Below are 23,393 nucleotides of genomic sequence, written 5' to 3'. Positions count from 1 at the left end.
CGGGAATTCCTGCATCAGAAGTGATATATTTTTCTATTTTATGGTTGTGTTTTTAGAGAGAGGGTTTCTCTAAGGGGAAGATGAATATTTAGGCACTGAGACAGCCCTGGAAGTAGAAAATGGGGCATATTATAAGCACAGCCAAGCATCAATGTAAGTCAAAGTCCCCACAATATGCCTTGGAAGCAAAAAACATATGTCTCTGTAGGAAAGTAGCCTATATACATTATAAGAGCAAAGCTATGGTTTCATATGTTCCATAACTGTAACTGTTCCTCAAGATAGGAAAATAAAAACAAAGAAAATTAGAGTCCCTACCATTCTTAACCTCCTGCCAATTATCAGCTCCCAGAACACATTGTCTATACTTTTAACTTTGGTGGCAGATCATTCTGCTTAGCAGTTACCAACTCTTAGTTCTGTGCTGCAGATCTTAGCTGCAATGCACCCAAATAAACTATAAAATGTAACCTTGTTGCCTTATCCTTTTTCTTATAGTAGTTAATTTTATGACACCAAGTAATTCTTCCCTCAGTAAAATTATGCATCTGAGAAAACCAATGGTAATTCTTTCAAAACTTGTCTTTTGATCTGCTTGTTCAAGGACTTATTTTAGTATCTAAGATTTTTAAAGAATTTTTTTTTCTACAGGTAGCACTTCCTTTTTCTAGTAGATGATTCTAGGATTATGGCTTATGCTAAAACTGTAAGAGAATGCCTGCACCACAGTGTGTAGGTCACATTATCAGGTCGGGGGTGTTTCATGAGCAAAGGAGCCATTATTATAACAATCAAAAGGCAGCAGCCTTCTGACAGATAGCAATGTTGGCTGCTAGGATTAAACCTCCATCAAGATCACAAGTAAGGCATGGCTAAGTAAAAACCTACTTGTATTTTCTGTAAATGTATTTTGGAATTTGGACCAGTGCTGTAAGGATCCAGTGGTCATCTTTACTGCATGTATCAATACACAGCATGGGTCTATTAAGAACGATCCTCTAAGGATCAAGCACATACAACTGCACTCAAGTGTTCAGTGGGGGAAATTCTCAAAGCAGAGTAAACAAGAAATAGGTAAAGTTAGTTTGACTGAAGAGAATGTTCTAACTCCAGTACCCCTGCATACAATTAATATCAGGGTGGATATAGAGAAAATGTCAAGGAGCTGTAGGGATAAGATACCATTTATAATGTGTGCGTTGTCTTGGGTTCTGCTTTCCTCGCGCAGGCACTCTGGGGTTGCTGGGCAGATGTTTTGAAACTCTGGCTTTAGAACGAATTACTCAGGAAGCCTGATAGAAGTGACAATTCTCAGCCTACCCCTAGAAACTGTGATTGAGTAGATCCGTGGAGGGGCCTATGGATCTGCACTCCAACTACAGCCCAGGTGGGTGTTCAGACCATAGCTAGAAACTGGTTTGAGAAACTAGAGAAAGAATCTGGACTTCGATGAGAGTGCAAGAATTTTCACTCCAGCTCTACCATTTACCCCATGTGTGACCTCTGACGTGGTTCCTAGACTGCTCTCTAATTCAGTTTCTTAGATATAAAAGAGTGATAATTGAAAAGGCTAAAATATGTAAAGCTCTCTGTAAGATTCTTGGCACAAAGTTTAATAGTGTGTGAGCCCCTTCACCTTTTCGTCTATACAGTAACATTTTTTTTCAATGCTTATTATGGACCAGGTACTTTTCTAAGGATTACTGCATTACATTTAATCCCATGAGGTAGGTATTCTCTAAATTACCTCCATTTTACAGATGAGGAAGTAGAGGTACAGAGAGGTTGAGCCATTTGTCCAAAGTTACACAGATAGCAGGTGGCAGGGCTGGGCCTCAACCTAGCTTTACTACCAAGAACGTACATTATTTTCAGGGACGTAAATGAGGGATGGGGAATTTCAATACCTCTCTCTGCTGTCTAACAAAGACCTATACTTTACTTATAGTGCCTTTAGCATCTGATCGTGTTCCTTGATGCCCTACCAGATGAAGACTACTACCACTCAGTGTGGATGGACACATACAATTTTATTTGGCCCCAAAGGTGTTGTTCTATCATAGGGCTTGGATGCTAGGAATATACAACTCCTAAAATTAGGAACTGCCTTACTTGTAGAGGCATATTTAAATTTTTCCAGATATTAGAGAGCCTTAGGTTCACTTAAGAAAAAAAATGATGCACACATTTTTTTTTTTTTTTTTTTTTGAGTTCTTTCTCTTATGAGGTAAGCTGCAACTACAGTTTCATTTCTAGGAGTAATCAGAAGACCCATGACCAGAAATTTCTATGATCCCTGCTGAGACATGGCTAGCTACTATGACATAAAGTTGATGGTACTGAGTAACATGTATGTATATGTGCAGGCATGCATTTATGCTAGATAAAAGCACAGATGTGCATGCGTGTCAAAGTACTGCTTTAGGTACAAATGTCTGACACATGCTATGCATATATGAACATGTTGTAGGTTTCTTTTCCTACATAGGTGCATGGGTACGCTTGGTATACAGATGTGCACAGGCACACATGCTTCCACATATGCGTGCATGTATGTGCTTGTGCATGCAAGTATTTATGTATCCAACTACACATATTTTATCTCAGTTTTTTAACAAGGAAGATACGCTTTTTAATCCATTGAGTTCCTGCTTAAACTTTGATTTCTAAATCCTATTTTCTAATTAACTCCTTATTTAAATAACAGTGGCAGTATTATTATGGTATTATTTTTCTTTTAAAAATTCATTCCACTATTCTTGTGCACAGCAGGAGTATAAGTGCAGCCAATACTTTTTTGTGCTGGCAGCCCTGATTAAGGCATACGTCTTAATTTAGAGAAATGAGTGATTTGTTTGACAAAAAAATTTTGGTGGAACTCTAGTCTATAAATCTACTAATTGTTCCTCCCTGCTGCGAACATTAGACATCAGAGAGTGTGTTAATTGTGTATGTTGTTGGCTCATAGGCATACATATTGTTTCCCTGTATGATTCTACTAATAGGGTTTTTTTTTTTTTTAAATGAGATCTAATAGGAACATTCAAAACATTGATCTTAGCACTGTGTGTGAAAGAAGTACTGCTGCCCTGAAACTGTCCATAAATTTGGGATTGCAAGGCTGCAGTGAGCTGCAGAGGACGTGCTTTGCCTCAAAAAGGCTGAACCAAGTGTCACCATAAGGAAATGTGACCCAGGATTGCTGCAGCTTCCAGCTTTTCCAAATTGAAAATTCAGGTTTCTATGTAAAACCTTGCCAAATTTAAATGTGGGCTCCTCACTGAACTTTATCAGAAGCATTCTGAAGACAAAACACATTTCATATGTAGGCAGGCAGAGTCACAGGTGGCACCAGTTTGATACCTCTGCCTAGAATAATCCCGGAAATTTCTAGACATCTAATTCTACATTGAACTCTATCCAGTCATTCTGAATGATAAGCCAAGGCTGGAGACTGGTGGTGGTGTGTGTGTGCATGTGTGTGCGTGAGTGTATGCGTGTGTATGTGTGTGCACAGGGAACCTGGCTTGACTCTCATCCTGGTGTCCTGGTGTGTGTTCCTTGGGAAGCCTATGGAGCGAGGAGGAAGAACTGTCTTCTAAGCATTCTTGCACGCTCCATATTATCCAAACAAAATGAAGGGTGTCCTAACTGATAACCACAATTGTGTCCTGGAGAGATGTGGGGAGGAGAGTCTGGTTAAATCACTTGAGCTGCAATATATTTTCTTTTCTCCAGAAGTTTTCCCTGAAAAATTTTCCTCAAAGGCGGGGAGAAACTTGCAGTGAGGATCACCACAGAAGAAGCTGGTGAGTGAGTTAAATATTTCTGTATTTTAAAAGGTATCTTAGTAGGTTTCTCTCTCTCTCTCTCTCTCTCTCTCTCTCTCTCTCTCTCTCTCTCTCTGTGTGTGTGTGTGTGTGTGTGTGTGTGTGTCCCATTTGCTGCAAACTTGGAGATTAGGTTGGTGCAAAAGAAACTGCGGTTTCTGCCATGACCGCAATTTATTTTGCACCAACCTAATAGCGTGGATATTTCCAAAATTTTTCTCCCAAGTTGTCCCCTGAGGTTCAACCTGTAAACACAAAAAGATCATGAAGACCTAGAAATCTGAAATTGCTGCTTTATTCATAGAGCAGTTGTCTACAGGTCATTATGCTCAAAGCACTAAGGTTACTGGCAGGGCCACTATCTGTTGAATATAACCAATACAGAGTCATGTGTAGAAAGGGCATAATTACAACTTTCTAGGAATTGACACTAACTAGTGATGATGCTGATAACCTCAGAGGTTTCTCTGGAAATAAAGTTGTAAGGACACTCATACTTTTATATGAGATCATGGTCATAAAGACTATAGCTAGTAACTCAGTAACACCCAAATGATCAATTAGAGAAAAAGATAAATAACTACAAGCAATCAAGCCATTCTGCTCAGGAACTAAAGTAGTTGTGGTAACTGAAGAAGAGCAAGGTGATGTCAGTTTTCATTCCCACAAGCAGATGGTTTAGGATACAATCTAGAGCTCTCAGACCTCGACACTACATCTTGGAAACTGACAAAGATACACTGCAAACATTTTTATATCTAGAAATTTCAATTTCATCAATATATATACCATGACATGTCTGACCAATATCATTCTCATGAAGAGGTGGTGTGTGGGGTGGGGAGAGAAGTAACATTTATAATTTCTTAAGTGTCAGGCACCAAGCTAGGAACTTTATATATATACATTGATTCATTTAATCTTTACAACAAACCTATGAGGTAGGTTCTATTTTGACAATTTTCATGAAGAGGAAACTGGAGCCCAGAGATATTAAGTGAATTGGTGACAGCTAGTAAGTAAGTGGCCAGACCAAGATTTGAGTCCAGATCTGTCTGACTCCAAAGTCATGCAGTTTTTTGAAACCTATATTATCTCACAGGAGGGTCATCTTTATTTATCATGGGTTAATATAAAATAGTAAGGGTCGTGTAGATGGTATAAAACAAAAATGAAAAGCTGCATTTAAGTCTTCAGTGGTTTCTGGGCATTTGGTTTTATGACATTAGCAGGGCATGTGCAGAAATTTATGCACAGTTAGATGTTAGAATCTTTCTCTGTGACATTTTCCTTTGCTGCTGTTTCCGCTATTTCATCTCTCTCTGATGCTTTTAATTCCATTTCTGCTGCATAGTACAATACCAATAACAATAAATAATAAATCGTCAGTCCATTTCTACAAGGCATTAGTCTCCCTCTCCTCTTGTGATGGGGAACCAATTTAACACTGTGCTCCTCTTTCACACAGGGGTAGGGTCACACTGTTGTTCCGGAGAAACTGGCTATACAGAGAATTGTTTGCTAGTGCCTTGGTCCAGCCTGAATATCATTGGAAAATATATTTATTATTTTCATTAGCAGCCAAAATATAAATATACATCGCAATACATTCTCCTTTACCTTTCATTACTGTTGTTGGTTTCCCTTAAAATTCAACATATTCATTTACTCATCCAACTAATGTTTATTAAATCTAACTGTATGCCATAGACTGTGCTGGGTTTTAGAACATAAAGGTAAAAAGTCACACAGTTCAAGCTTTTGAGGATCTATAAATTTAAGGGAGTAACTGGCGATTTCTCAAGAAATTGTATCAGAGACAGCTATTTGAAAGTAGATAATTGTAAAAGAAACACCAGATTCTGCTTGGAGGAGCAGAGAAAATATCTCAGAGAATACAGCAGATGAGATGTGCTTGAAGGATACATAGAATTTGGCAGGTGGAGAGACAGCATGGGAGGACAGTGTACCTGGAACCACAAGTGGCTTAAAATGCTTCTGTGTAAAGAACCAGATGGGAGTGGTGAAGAGTCAGGGAGAAAGATGCAGAGGCCAAATGCTTAATGATTTTGTTAGATTAGGCAGATGGAGATTGTAACCCATAGATAATAAAAATGTTTGGAGCAAAACACTGACAAAAACAGATTTCTATGAATGATTACCCAGGAAGCAGGATGAGCAGACTGGAGGATGGTAGGACCAGATACAGGGAGATAAGAGCTGATAAGGGCTTGAATTATAGTAGTGGCAGAGGGAAATGGCACATGGAGAGATATTTAAAAAGCATAATGAACAGGGTTGGTGATTGTTTCACTAAGGAGGCCAATAGCAAGGAAAAAATATAGGGTAGCTGCAAGTTATTAGCCTGAGAACTGGGAAGTAATTTTACTGTAAAAATGAAAGTCACTAACTTATAAAATGAACCTATATGCTGGTGTAATGCAAATATAGCATGTAAAAAGGAAACGCTCTTTACAATTTGGTACACATTTTCTGAAGCCAAGTATACCATGCAAAGGCATAATTTTCACTGTAGTAAGAAGCACGTTTTTGCAGGGGACGTTAAAGCAAAGTGCGTGCTGAACTAGTGAAGTCGTCATTTGATGGCATGTCCACAGACCTTTTTGTTTTTTACTTATTTTTTAAATTTAATTTTCAGATCAAATTTAAATTTTCAATATTTATTTCTACATAACATTTTGGCTTAAATAACCTGCTATCATAACTATTATTGTTAAAATTTACACTAAAGTCTGTATAAGAACCAGGTGAACACTGTTTAACAGCATTTTGGGAGCCGAGGACCGTGATGTTTGGAGACAGGGTCCACTGCATATAGGAATCCCAGAAGGAGACCAGGCTACAGCTGTGGACAGAGGCCAACTGTGCTGCTGTTCCAGCCTCCTCCACCCGCTGTCTTCTCAGCCATTCATCTGAAATGCAGATAGGCAGATGCTGGATCTCACAATGACCTTCACTAGTCTGAAGAACGTGGCGCAGGGAGAAAGCTGAGGGCACAATTCCTTGCTAGGTTGGCTCAGCGGTGCCGGAAGGAGAAAGATGGTGAGAAGGGCTTGTAAGTGAGGATGCAAGACCTTGAACCTTTCTAGTGAGACTTGGAAAGGCGCTAAGACAGGCGTTCTAACTTTAATCATGGTGCTAGGGGCCTGAAAAGGATCTCAGAAATCACCTAACAGAACTGCAGAAAGGGTAAGTGACTTGTTCAAGGTCACACAGCTAACTGGAGGCCAAACCAGGACTAAGACCCTAAATTTCCTGCCTCTGGCTAGTGGTGTTTCCGTGATATCAGCTTACCTCAAGTAGGTCCAATGATGTTCTAATAGTGACACGTTCCTTTCTTCTGAACCAGTGAATTTCACTTCTGAAATATTTTGACTTACAGAACCCTCAGACTCTGAATTTTCAAAGCCAGTTCTTATGGGAGCCAAGAGGCATTTTCAGCTGCTCCTGCTTTCTTAATCTCTGAATGATGGCACTTCCCCATGATTTGCTTAGAATTGAAATGCAAACAGAAATGTTATCTTATTTACACGAGACCCTCCTCAGACACTGAAAAAGTGCTGACCTGCTAGTAGTGTTTCCTGCCATCAGCTGCTGCCTCACTGCTGAGATGCATGCACAGTGTGTCACTGTCTGGTAAACTGCAGGTCTGTCCCCCAAGCCCTTTGCCCGGCTCATGCTGGTAACAGCTGCTGAGCCATGTCAAAAGCAAGACACCATTGTGAGGAATTAATCCATTGGAGATGGTGCTATCAATGAGTAACTCAGGGCATATGAGACAATCTTCTAGCAATGAATGAATGGATTTAATCTGTTGGCTGAGTTACTTCAGTTCAGGAAGACAAGTTTCTTCTGGGTGAGTGGTTGTGTCATACTCAGGCTGAATGCTCCAAGTGGCAATATATCTGTGGTCTAAATTGATTGATTCTCTTACAGGCTGTTTGTGAATCTGCAGATTCTCAACCCTCCCTGTCAGAAGTAGCAGGCACACAAAACAGGAAAGGCCTGGCAGTCTCTCCTTCAGTGGGCTTTCTTGGATTGGCAAGTGTTTTCAATGGAGGAGAAATGTTATCGTGGAAAACCCTGTGGATCATGGATTGGATAGTTGCCATCTGCAAAGCTTGACGATGGAGGCATTTGTTTATTGCAGAGATCTTTGCTTTTCAGAACAGCTGTGTCTCTCGTGAAGCTGCCATGGAGCTGGTGAGCTAGAGGGCTCAGAAGTCAGGGGGTGATGTTGCTCCAGGGACCTGGCACGTTAAGAGTCATGGAAATGACTGTCTGGAGTAATGTTACAATCTGCAAATGCTTTGTTTTATATAGAAGTAGTCACTGTGGCTTAACTATTTCCTGAAGGGGAGATGACAGTGGGGCCTAAAATCTTAAAATGGCTGGCTAATTCTCTTGCCTGCCACAATGGAATGTCCTCACAAATCAAAGCAATCATCTTTCCAGGGCTAATGTGAATCTTATAGGCACCAAGGGAGATCATTCTCCTGGTTGGTTCCAGCTGGCATATTTATCCATAGTCAAGAACAGAGACTTCGCCATTTCAGGCTTTAATGCAAATCAAAAAAGCAAACATGGCTACTCACTCTTGCAACTCCCTCATCAATACTGGAATGGTTGATTTAAATGTGTTTATTTCTGAGGGCACCAGTATATTCTGTAGTCACATAAAACCTGGACATTGCTGTTCTGCAAATGCAAAAACGTGTAGCTGCACGTGTGAAACAGAAATGTGAAATTTATGCCAACTCTCCCTTTTTGTCTCAGTTGTCTTGATTTACAGAGGTTCCCTGAAAAAGTCCTGAATGCACATTCTTTCTCTTGTTTTGCTGTTTGGGCTGTGGTCAGAGCAGGTCTACAGGCATTTACAAGTTTTGAATACAGATGTTCTAAATACTTCATCAATTGGTCCCTCAATAAACTTGGAACTTAAAAAATATAAAGAATAAATGTCATTTCTGGCCTTATTTTAAGAGAATGCATCTTTGGGAGCAATGAGTCCCATAGAGAAGTTTATATTGAGTTCCCCAAATTAGAGAAAGCAAATCCTTGCAGACTAAACACAAACCTCCAAATGAACTCTTTGGAAGTTTTTCCTATAATGAGTTGGAGTATGTGTCCCTGGAAAGCTCCTGGGTGTTTTGCAGTGGTAGGTGTCAGAGCTGGCATGAAAACCACTTTTCTCTGTGCTGTAGCTTCAGCTGTGCTTTAACAATTTTGTCTTGTAAGTGCATTTTGAAAAGTATTCGCATATATATATATGTATGCGAATATATATACATATATATGTATTTTTTTCCCCCCAAAAAGGCTAACCCATTTAAGGGCCTGTAGTTTAGTAGAGATAGTGGCTAAGAATGTGCTCCTTAGTTGAAAACCATCAAGACGTTTAGGAGTTAATTCTCTTGCACTTTCATGGGACTCTTTCTGCCTCAGTTTCTACTGAAGCGACGTGAATAACAAAGAAGCAGGAGACAGACTCTCCCTCCCCTACCCATCGCTCTGCTCTGTGCCCCATTGCCAGATGTGCAATGAAATGTATAAAGGGGAACCTGTTCGGTAATTCTTGACCCCATCACCCATTTTGAGGCAATAAAAATGGAAAAGGAGGAAAAGAAGATGGGGTAATTGGTAAAGAAATTGTCAACAGACAGAGCGATGTCATGCTGAATCCTGCTCCTCTAATGAAAGGGGTGGAGAAGGGGCATGTTCCAATCCCAGGCCTGTGAGGGGTTGCTGCAAGGGAATCCTCAACAAGATTTTGAAATATGTTACCTGTAGGTTGGACTCAGCAAAAATGTCTCAAACTTTCGTGAACTCAGTCTCCTTCCTGCCTACAACCTTGAGAGGCGGCCCAAGACCTTCGTGGGGTCAAAGGCTGGAGACTGCTGTCGTCCTGGAAGAGGACCGTCAGGGCAGGTGATGTATGAGTGTCCTAGAGGTGAATGGGGTTAATGTGGGCCCTACCCAAAAGGAGCTCCTGAAGAGGTGAGGAGACATTAGGAGACAGAGGCTGAAAATGGACTCCTGGGTGCGCAGGATGCTCATGAGTAAGCAAGAGAGACCCATCTGTCCCAAGTTGTAGGAAATACAAGGGACAGTGCCCAGCAGAAAAAAAAATTTTTTGGGGGTCTGTGTTTGCAACTTAAAGGGACTCTTAGAATTTAAAGGTACTCTTAGAACTATCAGTTACCCAAGAGTAGGCAGAAAAATCTTGGGTCTGCTAGAATTTTCATCCAGGGGCAAGGAACTCTGACAACCACTCAATACATTTTAAGTGTCAATGTAGCAAAAATAAAGATGCATTTCGAATGGTCCCCCACATCTGCCTGAGCCTTGGGTCTACCACCCACCATGGCTCAAAATATTCAAGGAAAAGAATAATAAAATAATACAACAACAAAAAAATCCAAATAAAAAGTCAATATGCTAGAACAACTATAATATTAGGTCTTATAAGTATCAAGAGGTGATTTAAAAGTATGGAGGATATGCAAATATTATAACATTTTATGTAAGGAACTTGAACATCCTCAGATTTTCGTATCTTTGGGGGAAAGGGGGTATCATTGGAATGAATTCCCTGTGGGTATCAAGGGATGACTGTCCGTTCAACACGTTAGATACACTCCTCTTTCCCCAAGGATCAGAGTTGATGGGAAGTTAGCAAAGGAAAATTTCCCAGAGGAAATCCATATCATTTTTCATTTCAACTGGCCAAGTTTTAGCCTTTACATTAATTCATGTGTACTGCTTCCTTCTGAAAGTTTGAAGACCAGGTCTCTTGGCCAGACACATCATGCCAAGTGCTTTTCAGAATGTATGGGCAGATGTGCCATATCTTGATTCTGCCATTCCCACCCTCCATGGGCCAACAGTTGGTTCCCTCTAGTCTGAGATGGAAGAAGGACCAAGTGGGTAACGATCTGCAGACAGTGCTAGAGGACTTATGTAGTGACTCAGTAAGGGGAATAAAGAAATGAATGGCGATGTCAACAACCTCCTTGAAAAATCACAGGAAGGTTTCAGATCCCCCCAAGATGTGGAGTGGCACTCAACGTTTTTAAGAAGGTGTAATAAAGTCATCTTTTCTGTCTTTCTCTAGCTTCTCTCTTGAGTCTCCAAACATACAGGGCTGTCTGTTTTGCTGTGTTTTCCTTTGGTTCTAAGGAACTTTTTTCCCCTGTGGAAGCAAATCCAACAATCTGCAGCTTGAGCTTGAGAAGTTAAAGGCAAAGTGTGTTTTTGGCATGATCAGGCCTACAGACAAAGACCAGTGAGTGACGTGTGGGCGTTCATACAAATGACCACTCACATGAAGGTGGAGGAGAAACGCTGTTCTAGGACTGCCATGTGAGGTTTTAAAAGATGAAATGTCAGAAACATTAAAAATATGTACTTAAAAACATCTTTCTTCCAATGTCAGACTTGCAACAAGTTTGAATTTCTTTGGCTCTGCAAATGTTTTCATTTTTTTTTTCCCCTGCGAGCTGAAGATGATCCTTTAATGCTAGATTTTCCACTTTCACTCTGAAGGCAATCTGGTCTACATCTTTGCTCCATGAGTGCTGAAATGACTTTGACATGCATTTGATCTGTTGCACATGGGCCAGGAAAGAAAGAATAGAGGTTGGAATGAGAGTATAAGTAGGAAGTAAACAAATTTTTGATCTTTTAAGAGATTTAGAAAAACGGAAGAACTGAACAAATAAACTAAATGGGAAGTGAGTAGGCAACTGTGTTAATTCCGCCCCCCCCCGCCCCGTTCTGTCTCTGAGCATAGTGTCGCTAAGCCTGGGCTCTGGGGCCAGTGGCCCAGTGAGTTCCAGCCCCACCTGTCACTTATGACCTTGGATCAGTGACATTAATCTCTCTATGCCTCCATTTCTGCATCCGTAAGATGAAGATAAAAATACTATTTACCTCATAGGGTTGTGGTGAGCTAATATATGAAAAAGGCTTAAAAGGGTGCCTGGTATGTAATAGGTACAGCGTATTTCTTAGCTGCTGCTATTTCTTCCTTTCTAGTAATTTCCTGGGTCTGTGGAGATGTGAGGAGGGGAAAGAATAATTTGAAGAAAAGTCATGTCCAACCTCCACTGGGTTATTTATTTGCAATTTATAGCAATATTGTATATCCAACTAACTTAGATGTCTATCTCCTCATGATTTTTGAATAGCATTAGAGTTGAGTACAATAATGTTGATGAAAACTTGAATCTTTTGACTCATTTAGTTATACATTTGTGTTTGTTCATTTATTAAATTTTTATTTGAGTATGTCACTAGGCAATTAAAAAAATCTGTACAGAGCAGAGGCTTTTTCTCCTAAGGAATTATAGCCACTTAGTTAACGGCATAAACCATTAACAAATAACCAGAGTGTTCATGTTTGTAAAATTCTGAGAAATCCTAATAAATAAAACTAACCAGAAATATATGGTTTAGGGAAAACATTTCGTGAGAAAATTTAGTTTCTATACTAAGAAACCGATAGCCATATTCATATATGCCATCAGTCTTCTGACTGTAGGTATTGTCATACCACTCTTATTTCTTTATGCCATCTTTACCAGTAGTTTCCTTTGAAATTGCCTGGCATTCTTTTCTTCTGTTATGAACAGAAGGTCTCTATTTCAAGCTTAGATTGAACACGTTTACCTGAAGTCATTCAATAAACACCTACAGAATGGTCGCTATGAACTAAACACTCTGAGTCTATTTTACGTAAAAACAGTTTAGGGATTACAAATTACATGGATATAGATCATAATTTTCTATTTTTTGAAGTATTTTAACCCACAATATATTTACATATTTTTTATTTTGGATGTTATTTAACCCACATTAAATTAAAATGCTTTTTCATTTGTCATCTTGGCTTTACTAAAATGTATGAAGTATGTAGCCACTCTTCAAAATAAGGAATCTGACAAATATCTTCTCTTGAAAATCAAATGGTCATTCTTTTGCAAAGATAATGATCCTTTAAAAAATTTTTCGTTCTCAAAAGCATGCTCATGCCTTACATGTTTTTCAACTGCTGGCAAAATTTTATCAGACCTTCCAATATATTTCACTAAGATCACTTATGGCCATATGTGTGATGGTAACCAAAGATGTCCAATAAATGGAAAAATTTTGAGACCACCTGGTACACCAAAAAGAGAACTTACTATTTGACCTTAGTCAGACATTTAGTCCTCTGGGGCATAATTTTCTCATGACAAAAATTAGTAGTATATTTTGGTAAGAATCAAATGACCTTTAACGTTCTCTTTCATTTAAAGTACTAGGATTCTAGATCTATGCACTCCAATATGGTAGCAACTAGCCGTATGTGATTACTAAGCATTTCAAAAGTAGCTAGATAAATTAGTTTTATAGTGTCTCAATAGTTTTAATTTTGAAGATAAATATAAGTTTATATTGTCTTAATAGTTTTAAATATTATCTCAATAGTTTTAATATTGGAGACAATATTTTGTCTCAATAAAAAATTAATTTCTTTACTGTTTACTTCTTGAGCCACTTTATTTAAAAACATTCTGAAATGTTCTATAAGTGTAAATAAAATACACAGCAGATTCTGAAGACTGAGTACCAAAAAATGTAAAATATTTTGGATATACAGGGTTAAGTAAAATATATTATTAAAATGAACTTCATTTATTTTTTAATGTTTTAGTGTGGCCATAGAAAAATTTAAATTACATGTATGACTTGCATTATATTAATATTGGGCTGCACCTGTCTAAACCTTCAAAACAAAGGGATCAAAATCCATCTTTAATGGCTTTTAAATGCCTAATGGTCAACATTTCAATACTGAGATCTTTATATCTGTAAAAGTCAAGTTTCTCAAGGTAAAGGTCCTATTTATCAAAAACTAGTAAACCTTGCATGTGCAGATATTTCTCACCAAACTCCTCTTCAAGTCACCTTCTGTCAAGGTCCTGTAAAAATGGTATAGTTACAATATTCAATGTTCAAATCCCATGGGATCATCTCAACTATATAATAAAAGATGATCAGGAAATAAACCAAAAGGTTAAGAGTGATTGTTTCCAAGTAGCAGAGCCCTCAGTGATTTTTTTCATTCTTTGTTAGTCTTTTCTTTTCTTTCAATTTTCAACAATGAAGTTTTTTCATCAGAAAATACTTATCTTTACATTTTAGCATGCTTTCATAAATTTTATAAAATCCCAAATATGTAAAAAAAAGACCAACTTCAAAGAAAATATCCCCAAATGCTTCAATCTGCTTTTCTACATTTCCAAATTTCTACAGTGAATAGGTTACTTCTATCAAGAGAAAGAAATACACTTTGTTTAAAAATTGCAATATCCACTCACTCTTTTAACCTTAAACCTGAGCTAATTTGCATCTGATTTTCTTAGAACTCCTGAAGCTTTTATCTCTTACATTAGACTGAATAGTAGGTACTTTAGATGTTTACCTCAATCTTGATGCTAATATACATAATTTAATATTTTTATGAAAACTACCATCAAACAGAACAGCATTTAGTGACTGTCTATGTAGGAGATGGGGGAAAATACCCAGAAGGTATTTTAGTATGCAGGGCCACTGTGCACAGGGGTTTAGTGTCTCTTGCAAATATGGCCATCTAAAGGGATGCTATTCACATCCACATCCTACAGCAACAAGGAAAGCAGTCTCCTGCGTGTGGTCCAGACTAGTTCATACAGTCGCATGCACACTCAGGGGGCTCCAGTGCATGTGTGTACACACATGCGAGCATGAAGCCATGAGTGGGTGTGGTTGTGCCCTATCCCAGTCCTGCTGAGCAACCCTTGTAGTTGCTCCCCTCACCTGCCCTCCAGTCTGAGAGGCTCCAGATCCATGACCTAATATGTTCAGGTACATGGGGAAAGTGGACATTGGAAAGTGTCGCACTGCCTGTGATGTGGAGCGACTGTTGGTGTCAGTGTGTGGGCAGGATGGAGCATGGGCACACACAGCCAGGTGGGCTGTCTGCCCTGCTGGCTCTAGGAAGGGCAGTTCTTCTAACAACTGGCAGTTATAACGGATGAACCTAGCAATGATGCACTCATTCAATATTTTTTTCTTCTTGAGGAAAGGTATTTTGATCCAATTCCTACAAGGCAACAGCCCTTCTGGCTATGTCACTTTAAGTATGGCAGAACTCACTGTTAGTAGTAAAGATGACTTCTCCCTCCTGGGGGGTGGGGTCTGTATCCTGGACCACCTGCAAGGCTCCCACAGTCCGGACAGCAGGGTCCAAAGTGACTGAGCTTTCATTCACTGTTGTGTCGCTTGCGCCTGTGATCTGGTTGGTGGGTGGACCTCCCAGAGAGCCCTCGAAGTCAGTGGGCAAGTCGTCCATGCAGTCGGCATTGGGCTGATGGGGTAGAAAAGGATCTGTTCTCAGTACATGCCATCCACTTAGAGAGTAAATGTCTATAGCCTAAAGATTCTGTCTCCATGAAAAAATTAACTTCTTTATTGTTTACGTCTTGAGTCACTTTATTTAAAACATTCTACATATAGCTTCTGTAAGATTAACATAAAAGATCTTCCAAAATTTCCTTTCTAAAGGTTCATTTTAGATTGAAAAGATTCCTTTTAATTTTAGGCTAAAAATTAAAGTTTTAATTCAAGATAAGCAAAATCTCTACATTTAAATAATTACTTAGGGGGAGTATGTGAAATTTATTTACAATGAAGGCACTTCCTTCCATATAGTATTATTTATGCCACACCTAGAATATAGCTGGTAGCCTGATCATTATCCCTTAAAACTCATGTGTTGTTTACAAATATACTAATGATATGAGAGTGGGAGGGAGGATAGAATCTGAGTCATTATGGTTTGTTCATTAAAGATTCATACATACCCTCAAACACACACAAAGCACAGGGTAAGGCTACATTTAAGAAAAACATAAGCCTAAAGCCAGCTATAGAAAAACATCCCTATGTCCTTAATATGGTATTGATCATACATCTGTCAAATCCTCTAAATTAAATTCTTAGAATCATAAGACTAGGGTGAGACCCCCTTGTTCAATTGCCCATTGGTTACAGGACACTTTCCTCTTCAATATCATTGACAGCTTCCCTTGAAGAACATAGCAATGGGAGCTCTCCGCTTTGCAAGGCACTCTGTGTTGGTCAGAGCATTGTTGGACTCTATTATTATTGGGCAAAATCTTATGCTTTGCAAGTTTTACTCTTTTGTCTCAGTTCTGCTGGTTTGAAGTAAAAATGAATATATTTCTATCTCTTTCACAAACAGCTTTTCAAATGACTTTCAGTTGTTCTGTCTCTACACAAACTCAAAATTATGTTTAAAAGGTGGTGGTGGAGGAATATTGTCTTAAGCAGTATTAAGAATAGCTGTTAATTTCTTTTGCTCTGGTCTGAACTTCGGCTTTGTCTTGAAGGATGATAATTACATGGTTTTAGACTCCCAAAGTAGGCAGAACATGATGGTCAGGATTAGGGGAAGAGAACCCTGGATTCACAATGATTGAATTAACATCATAATGGCTGTTGTTTTCCAAGTTCATCAGAACAGAAAACCTACAACTCCTAGGGAACACAAAGCTAGAAATGCAAAGTGCTGGGCTCTTGTCCTGGTGTTCTGCTCTTAGCTGTGTAATGCCAGTCTCCTGAGCTCCACACCTGTGTCCTAACAGTCAGCTGGATAACTCTACCATTCCATAAATCCATCAAATTCAGCTCATTCATTTCTGTCCTGTATTCTTTCTTCTTTTTGCCCTCTCTAGCTGTATTGGAAGGGAGCCAATTCACTGAAACTCAATTTGTCAAAAGTCGATTCATAGAATAACCAATTCACTAAATTTACTAAATTTACAGATTGACATTGGACATGAGCAAGTGGGTTTATGAACATTCTCTTCCCATTACCAGTTTCCCTATCTACTTACAATCTCTTCTCCAGTTTATTTCAGTCTGCACTCTCTCATCAGAGCATTCTTTAAAAACAAAATAAAACAAAAAAAAAAACACCATGGGCTGGGCACGGTGGCTCATGTCTGTAATCCCAGCACTTTGGGAGGCTGAGGTGGGCAGATCATGAGGTCAGGAGATGGAGACCAACCTGACCAACATGGTGAAACCCCGTCTCTGCTAAAATATAAAAAATTAGCCGGGTGTGGTGGCATGCACCTGTAGTCCCAGCTACTCGGGAGGCTGAGGCGGGGGAATCGCTTGAACCTGGGAGGTGGAGGTTGCAGTAAGCCAAGATCGCCCCACTGCACCCTAGCCTGGTGACAGAGCAAGACTCTGTCTCAAAAAAACAAAACAAAACAAACAAACAAGCAAACAAACAAAAAACAAAACCACTACAGGTATGTTTCTTGTTTTCTCCCAAGGAAGGAATTACATGCTCCCTGGTAGGACAGAGGCAGATGCTCTAGAGTCTGGCCCCAGCCTACTTTTCTGACCTCACCTTCACCCTTTGGAGACATGGAGCACACCATACATTCTCTCCTCTCAACACTGTAGCTTATATTGTCCCCGTGCTCAGGATGACATTTCACCCAATCACCCTCTTTTTCCTATCCCAAGGTCTCAAGTTGGGTCCTGGTGAATTCCTAATCACCCTTTAATTCTCAGGTCCACTGTCCCCTTTTCTAAGGCATGTTCCCTCCCAGGAAGGCATCTTTGATCCTGGAAGCACTTTATAAGGTACTTCTCCCATGCTATATGGCTATTAGTTAATGTGCTGATCTCCCTCTGCTAGTCCCCAGACATTGTAAAGTGAAGCAACCACACTCTGCTGACTTTGGACTCCAAGCCCCTACCTAGTGCCACTGACAACGAGTAGGTGCTCAGTAAATGTTGACTTGGAAATTTGATCTGAATCTCAGATTTCTACCCTGGAAACTTGGGCATGTTAATATCTGCCCTAAATCAATTAAGGGAGGATTTGAGAAAATACTTGAAAAACTGTAAAGTTTTATTCAAAGATATGCCGTATACAGGTGTTTATTAAACAAAACCAACTATGGGGGGGTGGTTTTAAGATTTCACAGAGAGGGTACTGTGCAGGTTGTTTTTTTGGCCATAAATACTTAAATGTAATCATATGCCATAATAATGGACATATTTTTCAAAATGTTGATCTAGCTGTTGGTATTGTTCTTTGTATATTTTCTTAATTTTGATGTAGTTTTTTTTGTTCTTCATTTTGTGGAATAGTAGGAATCGTGCTATCTTTAACAGAGTGGGTAGAGGGCAAAAGAGCTAATTAGCACAGCGAAACTGTCAATGGTAGCAAGCACAAATAATTTGGCTTAGATATAATATTTAATAGACCAACTTTACAGAACCTCACAGATTACATCCACTCTACATGGTTCATCAAATGGAATAATACTTTAAAAAGAAACCAAATCTACATACCTTTAAGAGAAGACACAATCATAAAATTTAAAACAAGATGTCAAATGCTATCTGCAAGTGAAAACTGCACAGGTATTTAAATTCAAGTTAGCATGGGAAACCCCTCTAATAAAGCAACTGCTAAATAGAATCTTGTGAATACACCAGTTATACAGGATTTTGCATTCAATAAAAATCATCAGCCTATTCCTATCAGGATAATAGTGATAGAAGGTGGTTGCTGGCATATGAAAGTCCCAGGTTATATGGTACCTTAGAGGAAGATTCGCTGAAACTGTATTTTGTCATTCTACCAAGATAGACCTAGACCTGACTGGATAGAATGGAGGGAGAAGCACCGTAATGTAGATCAAAATGCTTCTGATAATAAAGGACTTCCCACTCTTTGCATTCAGTATTATATTTCCCTTGGCAAAATATAATAGAAAATGATACCTATTGTTATAGGAATTGCGTGATCAGTGAACTGTGCTCTCATTTTCATTGTAGAGAAATCACTTACAAAATAACATCCTCAGTTTCTGACTTTCAATTTATTTGTCTTATACCATGGGTAGATACAAGGACACTCTGTTAAAACAACAAAACAAAACCAAAACCAAAACAATATGCCACCTGTATTTGAATACGCTAGATCAGGATTACAACCAAGTTGTTTGTGAGCTGACACTATTCAAAGGAGAATCAGGATGAAATTCATAAAATATGATGGTGTAACTGGCAGCCTTCAAGGCTCTGAAGGGCTGTAACTCCATAGACATTTATTGAGCACTTAGCATATGTAAAGAATTAAGAGATGAAGCATCAACAGACATCAGTTATCAGAGAGTGACAAGCTCTTTTAAATTTTCTTTGAAGAAGAAGAAATGGAATACATGGAACATAGGAAAATTATAGACAGTTTGTTTAAGCTGCATAAAAAGGGTTTCAGTTTGATATAGGAAGTCTTTTCTAATTGAGAAGGCTGTGAGCTTGCCCAGTGAAATGGAAGTCATCTTGTTGATATAATTAAGACATAGTGCTACCCAATGGTAGAAGGATGAAGGGGAACAAAATCCAAAATTCCTCCTAGATCCTGACTTTGTCATTCCCTAGGAGAAAAACAGAAAACGGTTGGAGGCACAGAAGGTATCCATGGATGCCTTCGTGCTTTGTGAGAAGTAGCACAAAAGTGCCTTTTTCTTCAGGGAGGATGTTCTGTTTCGTGGGGGCAGGCTTGGATGTGTATAATGTTCTTGTTCAGCTGGCCTTTAAAAATCTTTACCAAATCCAAAAGATGCTATTGATGTTTATTTTTCTGACAGTTCATTGTGCTAAGTAAAATCCTGTCCAAACTTAGTAGGCATCAAACCATGGCCAGAATGCCCAAATGCAAAAAGTTAAAATGTTATTAATCTTGGAAATAAGAGAAAAGGCCACCCAATAATTCTTCTAAAAATAATTAACAGCGATATTTGCAACTTATTTACAAGTAGCTTCTGCAGAAGTTATACCACCACTGAAAAAGTCTGGAGTCAAATACTCTTCAGTACAAAATTCAACGATGGATGCTTGTTAGGTTCCATTGTCCTTACCAGAGAGCAGTGGGATTCGCACTTAATATTTCTAAAAATACCCTGAACAACAGGAACACATCAAAGGATGCAACTGTCTCTGTTTCACTGTGAGAACTGTGAGGATACTGAAGATTTTGGAGACCACAGACACATACACACATTTCCCCCTCCCCTTAAAGACTCAGTTACAGACAGAAATGTGAAGAGTACAAAAATTGAGCTCAGCTTTCTAAGTCACCAGTATCTGGCAGAGCTGTTGGGTTTTTACTGATGTTTCGTATTCCCTGTAATTGATTTTCATCATGAACGCATTATGCATTTATAACTGGTCTGAAAATTTAATGCATTATCTTTAAAATCTAGCTTAAAGGTACAGTCATACAAGTTGATTTGTGTTCAGAGTATCAACCATGGAAGTCATACAGCAGGCATGGAGGCAGCTGGCATAGGGTAGAAAGTTCAGCTAATGCATGTCCTCATAATGCTTCACGTGTGCCCTTTCCAGCAGAGCTACTCTGATATTCCTAAGATAATGAGGCCTTTGGCATTAAAGTAAACCTTTGATATGGGATCTGATCCTTCTTCAGTGACATCTTGAGACTATTAACATTCTCTTTATTCTCTGCCATTAGCAGTGAGGAGTGACGATAGGCAGGTGGCAGCAAACTGGAGGGGCTGAGGGGGAGCTGGTATAGGCATTTTGTTTGTCTGACTTCTACACAGCACCGTATGGTTTCTCACATCTCTCAGTGTAGTCCTTGGATTTGGTGGCCTGCCTTGCTTCCTGCCCTCATCGCTGAGAGGGGAGAACATATAGCAGCTGGTGTCTCACCACCCACCAGTTTGCAGGCTTCACCTGATACAGTCCTGGGAAAGTCTCCCTGGAACATCAAGCCAGCTGGCTGATTCTCTTTGTACAGGGGAGAGACTAAACTTTAGAAAACATTTAGTCTCTGGGGGAGTTAACTCGGGGAACCCGTTAAATTAAGAACTAAGTACTAGCATTAAGTAGCTCTGGCTCTGGTTTCCTGTTCACTCAAAGTCTCCACAGAGATCTGAGTTGAGATGAGGCTCTGAGCCTGACTCTCAGCCTCTGTCCTCCCCTCGCATTGCTGGGAGGTGCTCGCTCCCTCTGAAACCCAGGTGATTGTGGGGCAAAGCATGGCTTACGGATCTCCCTGATGGCCGAACAGGCGTGATGATGATGCCAGAGGTGCTCAGTGTGCAACTGGTCCGGGGTGTGTCTGCTGCCATCCCACCTGCCCTCCATGCTGCAGCCCAGAAGAGAAGCCAATGAGCTGCACAAGTGATACCTTGACTCACAGACAAATACAATGGACATGGTGAAAGGTTGGGATGTCCTCAGAGAAAAAGTGAGGGGAGAAATGCTTTCAGACATAGGAGTTCTCCTGGAGCCTTGTAAGATGATGTGATTGCTATGTGTGACTGAGGGGACACAGAACATCCAAGTATAGTGTTTTCTCCCTGCTTTGGGGGCAATGCAGAAAGACAGACATTATGATGCTGTAGGCTGTGCTGTGCTTACCGGGATCCCTAGGGCTTTAAGAATGTTCATCTTGCACATGGGACAGGTGCGATGATCTAGAAGCCAGGGGTCAACACAGGACTTGTGGAAAAGATGCCTGCAATGAGAACCATACATCTTAGAGCGGCGATAACTGCAGAGACTACCTAGTCCACCATGGCCCAGGGACTCATCCAAGGCCACGCAATTGCTCAGTGGCAGAGTCAAGACTCAAACATCCATCCCTAACTTGTGGACCAAAGTGTTTCCTGTTATACCCTGTGGTGATATAGTCAAAGTCTGTCTGGATCCCAAGACTGTCCTATATAATTTGCAATGGAGGCTTCCAAGTTTCAGAAAATGTAGAGAATGCAGAAACAGAGATTTTTCTCTTTCTCAATAGGAAGAAGCTCTAATGAAAAAAATGCAAGTGGGGAAACTTGTACACACCTTGTAGGATGACTTGACTGATGCTACTTTAAAAAAATACGCAGAATTTCTTTTCCCACAGTCAGTAGACAACTGCAGCGTAAAGGCTGATTTCCATTAATATTTGGGATCTAACACAAAAGGGCAAAAGAACTCCTGGAAGCATTCAGTAACACCAATGCCATTTTAAGTTGTTTTGGCTTCTGATTGTCAAATCAAAAGCCAGAGTAAAAGACTCTGGGGTTTCATGTGGGTAGCCGTCATATCTGTGCAGTTCATTCACTCAACTACATGGTCATTCCCATGTGCCAGTCGTTACTAGCTTTTGTCTTTGTGGCAGAAGGGGGCATTTGGTGGCTATAGGAGGGCTTCCTAACTGAACTTTCTCTGAACTTGGCTTGAAAGGGTCCACTCAGAGATGTCAGGAACTCCTTGAGTCAGAAGCTTTTCTTCTAACTCCCAAGACTCCAGACCACAGGCAGAAGTAGTCAGAATTTCCTGCCTGGGGTAAGAAGAGAAAGAACTATCTGTTTTAAGCATGAGGACTTCCTTAGGACATTCCATGCATGCCTGACTCCCTTTCTGTACCCCCTGCCTGTCACCCCTCTGCCATGGAACACTGTTCTTGAATATTTCTACTCTGTTCTCTCACTTGCACCTCCTTTTGTTTTAACAGTTCTGAAAACCTCATTTGCTTTGTGTTGGGCTCAAATGCTTAAAAAGTACCTCCAAATTAGAAAAGAGTTCAGGGAAGTTCTACCTTTTAAACTGAAATTAGAAGAACTCAAATGCCAAAGATGAGATTGGCTGCATACAGGATATGATCAGATTGGGGATTAGAAGAAAGGACTGTAGCAATAAGGATGTGTTATTATGTTTCCAGATTATTGTTTAAGATGCCCTGCAGATTTACTATGATATGGTTTGGGTCTGTGTCCCTGCCCAAATACCATGTTGAATTGTAATCTCCAGTGTTGGAGGTGGGGCCTGGTGGGAGGTGATTGGATCGTGATTTCCCTCTTGGTGCTGTTCTTGTGATAGTGATTTCTCAAGAGATCTGGTTGTTTAAAAGTGTGTGGCACCTCCCCACCCCGCTTCCTTCTGCTCCAGCCTTGTGAAGTGCTGGCTCCCTCTTTGCCTTCCGCCATGATTGTAAGTTTCCTGAGGCCTCCCCAGAAGCCCAGCAGATGCCAGCATCATGCTTTCTATAGCCTATGGAAACGTGAGCCAATTAAACCTTTTTTTTGGAGGTTTGCTCTGCTGCTCAGGCTGGAGTGCAGTGGTGTGATCTCAGCTCACTTCAACCTCTACCTCCCAGGTTCAAGTGATTCTTATACCTCAGCCTCCCAAGCAGCTGGGATTACAGGTGCCTGCCACCACGCCTGGCCAGTTTTTGTATTTTCAGTAGAGATGGGGTTTTGCCATGTTGGCCAGGCTGATCCTGAACTCCTGACCTCAAGTGATCTGCCCACCTCAGCCTCTCAAAGTGCTGGAATTACAGGCATGAGCCACTGTGACTGGCCTAACCCTATTTTCTTTATAAATTACCCAGTCTCAGGTATTTCTTTAGAGCAGTGTGAGAACAGACTAATACATACTACTTGG

The 23,393-nt window shown here is 40.0% G+C and overlaps 1 protein-coding gene and 1 long non-coding RNA gene across 5 annotated transcripts in view; one reads left to right on the top strand and one right to left on the bottom strand.

Annotated features, from left to right (window-relative positions):
* LOC108513223 (uncharacterized) overlaps window positions 1–8,739 on the top strand; it is a 47,087-nt gene extending 38,348 nt beyond the window's left edge. The window contains exons 4-6 of one of the 2 annotated variants that reach the window (XR_001880822.1): window positions 1,229–1,387; window positions 3,739–3,809; window positions 7,788–8,739. This is a non-coding gene — a long non-coding RNA (uncharacterized LOC108513223). The remainder of the gene's footprint in view (window positions 1–1,228; window positions 1,388–3,738; window positions 3,810–7,787) is intronic. The other variant, XR_001880823.1, reaches the window with a different exon arrangement.
* Window positions 1–23,393, bottom strand: part of RNF150 (ring finger protein 150) — a 278,640-nt gene that overhangs the window by 26,557 nt on the left and 228,690 nt on the right. For 2 of the 3 annotated variants that reach the window (XM_017848919.1, XM_017848921.1), the window contains exons 5-6: window positions 21,381–21,477; window positions 15,036–15,246 (exon numbers count right to left, since the gene is read on the bottom strand). In XM_017848919.1, the coding sequence (XP_017704408.1) occupies window positions 15,036–15,246; window positions 21,381–21,477 (308 nt within the window). Of the gene's footprint in view, window positions 1–13,792; window positions 13,817–15,035; window positions 15,247–21,380; window positions 21,478–23,393 lie in introns of those variants that run through there. The other variant, XM_017848920.1, reaches the window with a different exon arrangement.

This window comes from Rhinopithecus bieti, unplaced genomic scaffold (genome assembly GCF_001698545.2).
Source record: "Rhinopithecus bieti isolate Rb0 unplaced genomic scaffold, ASM169854v2 scaffold_28163, whole genome shotgun sequence".
Taxonomy (NCBI): Eukaryota; Metazoa; Chordata; class Mammalia; order Primates; family Cercopithecidae; genus Rhinopithecus; species Rhinopithecus bieti.
Note: the sequence above shows the minus strand (reverse complement) of the source record. Positions and strands in the feature narration are given on the sequence as shown.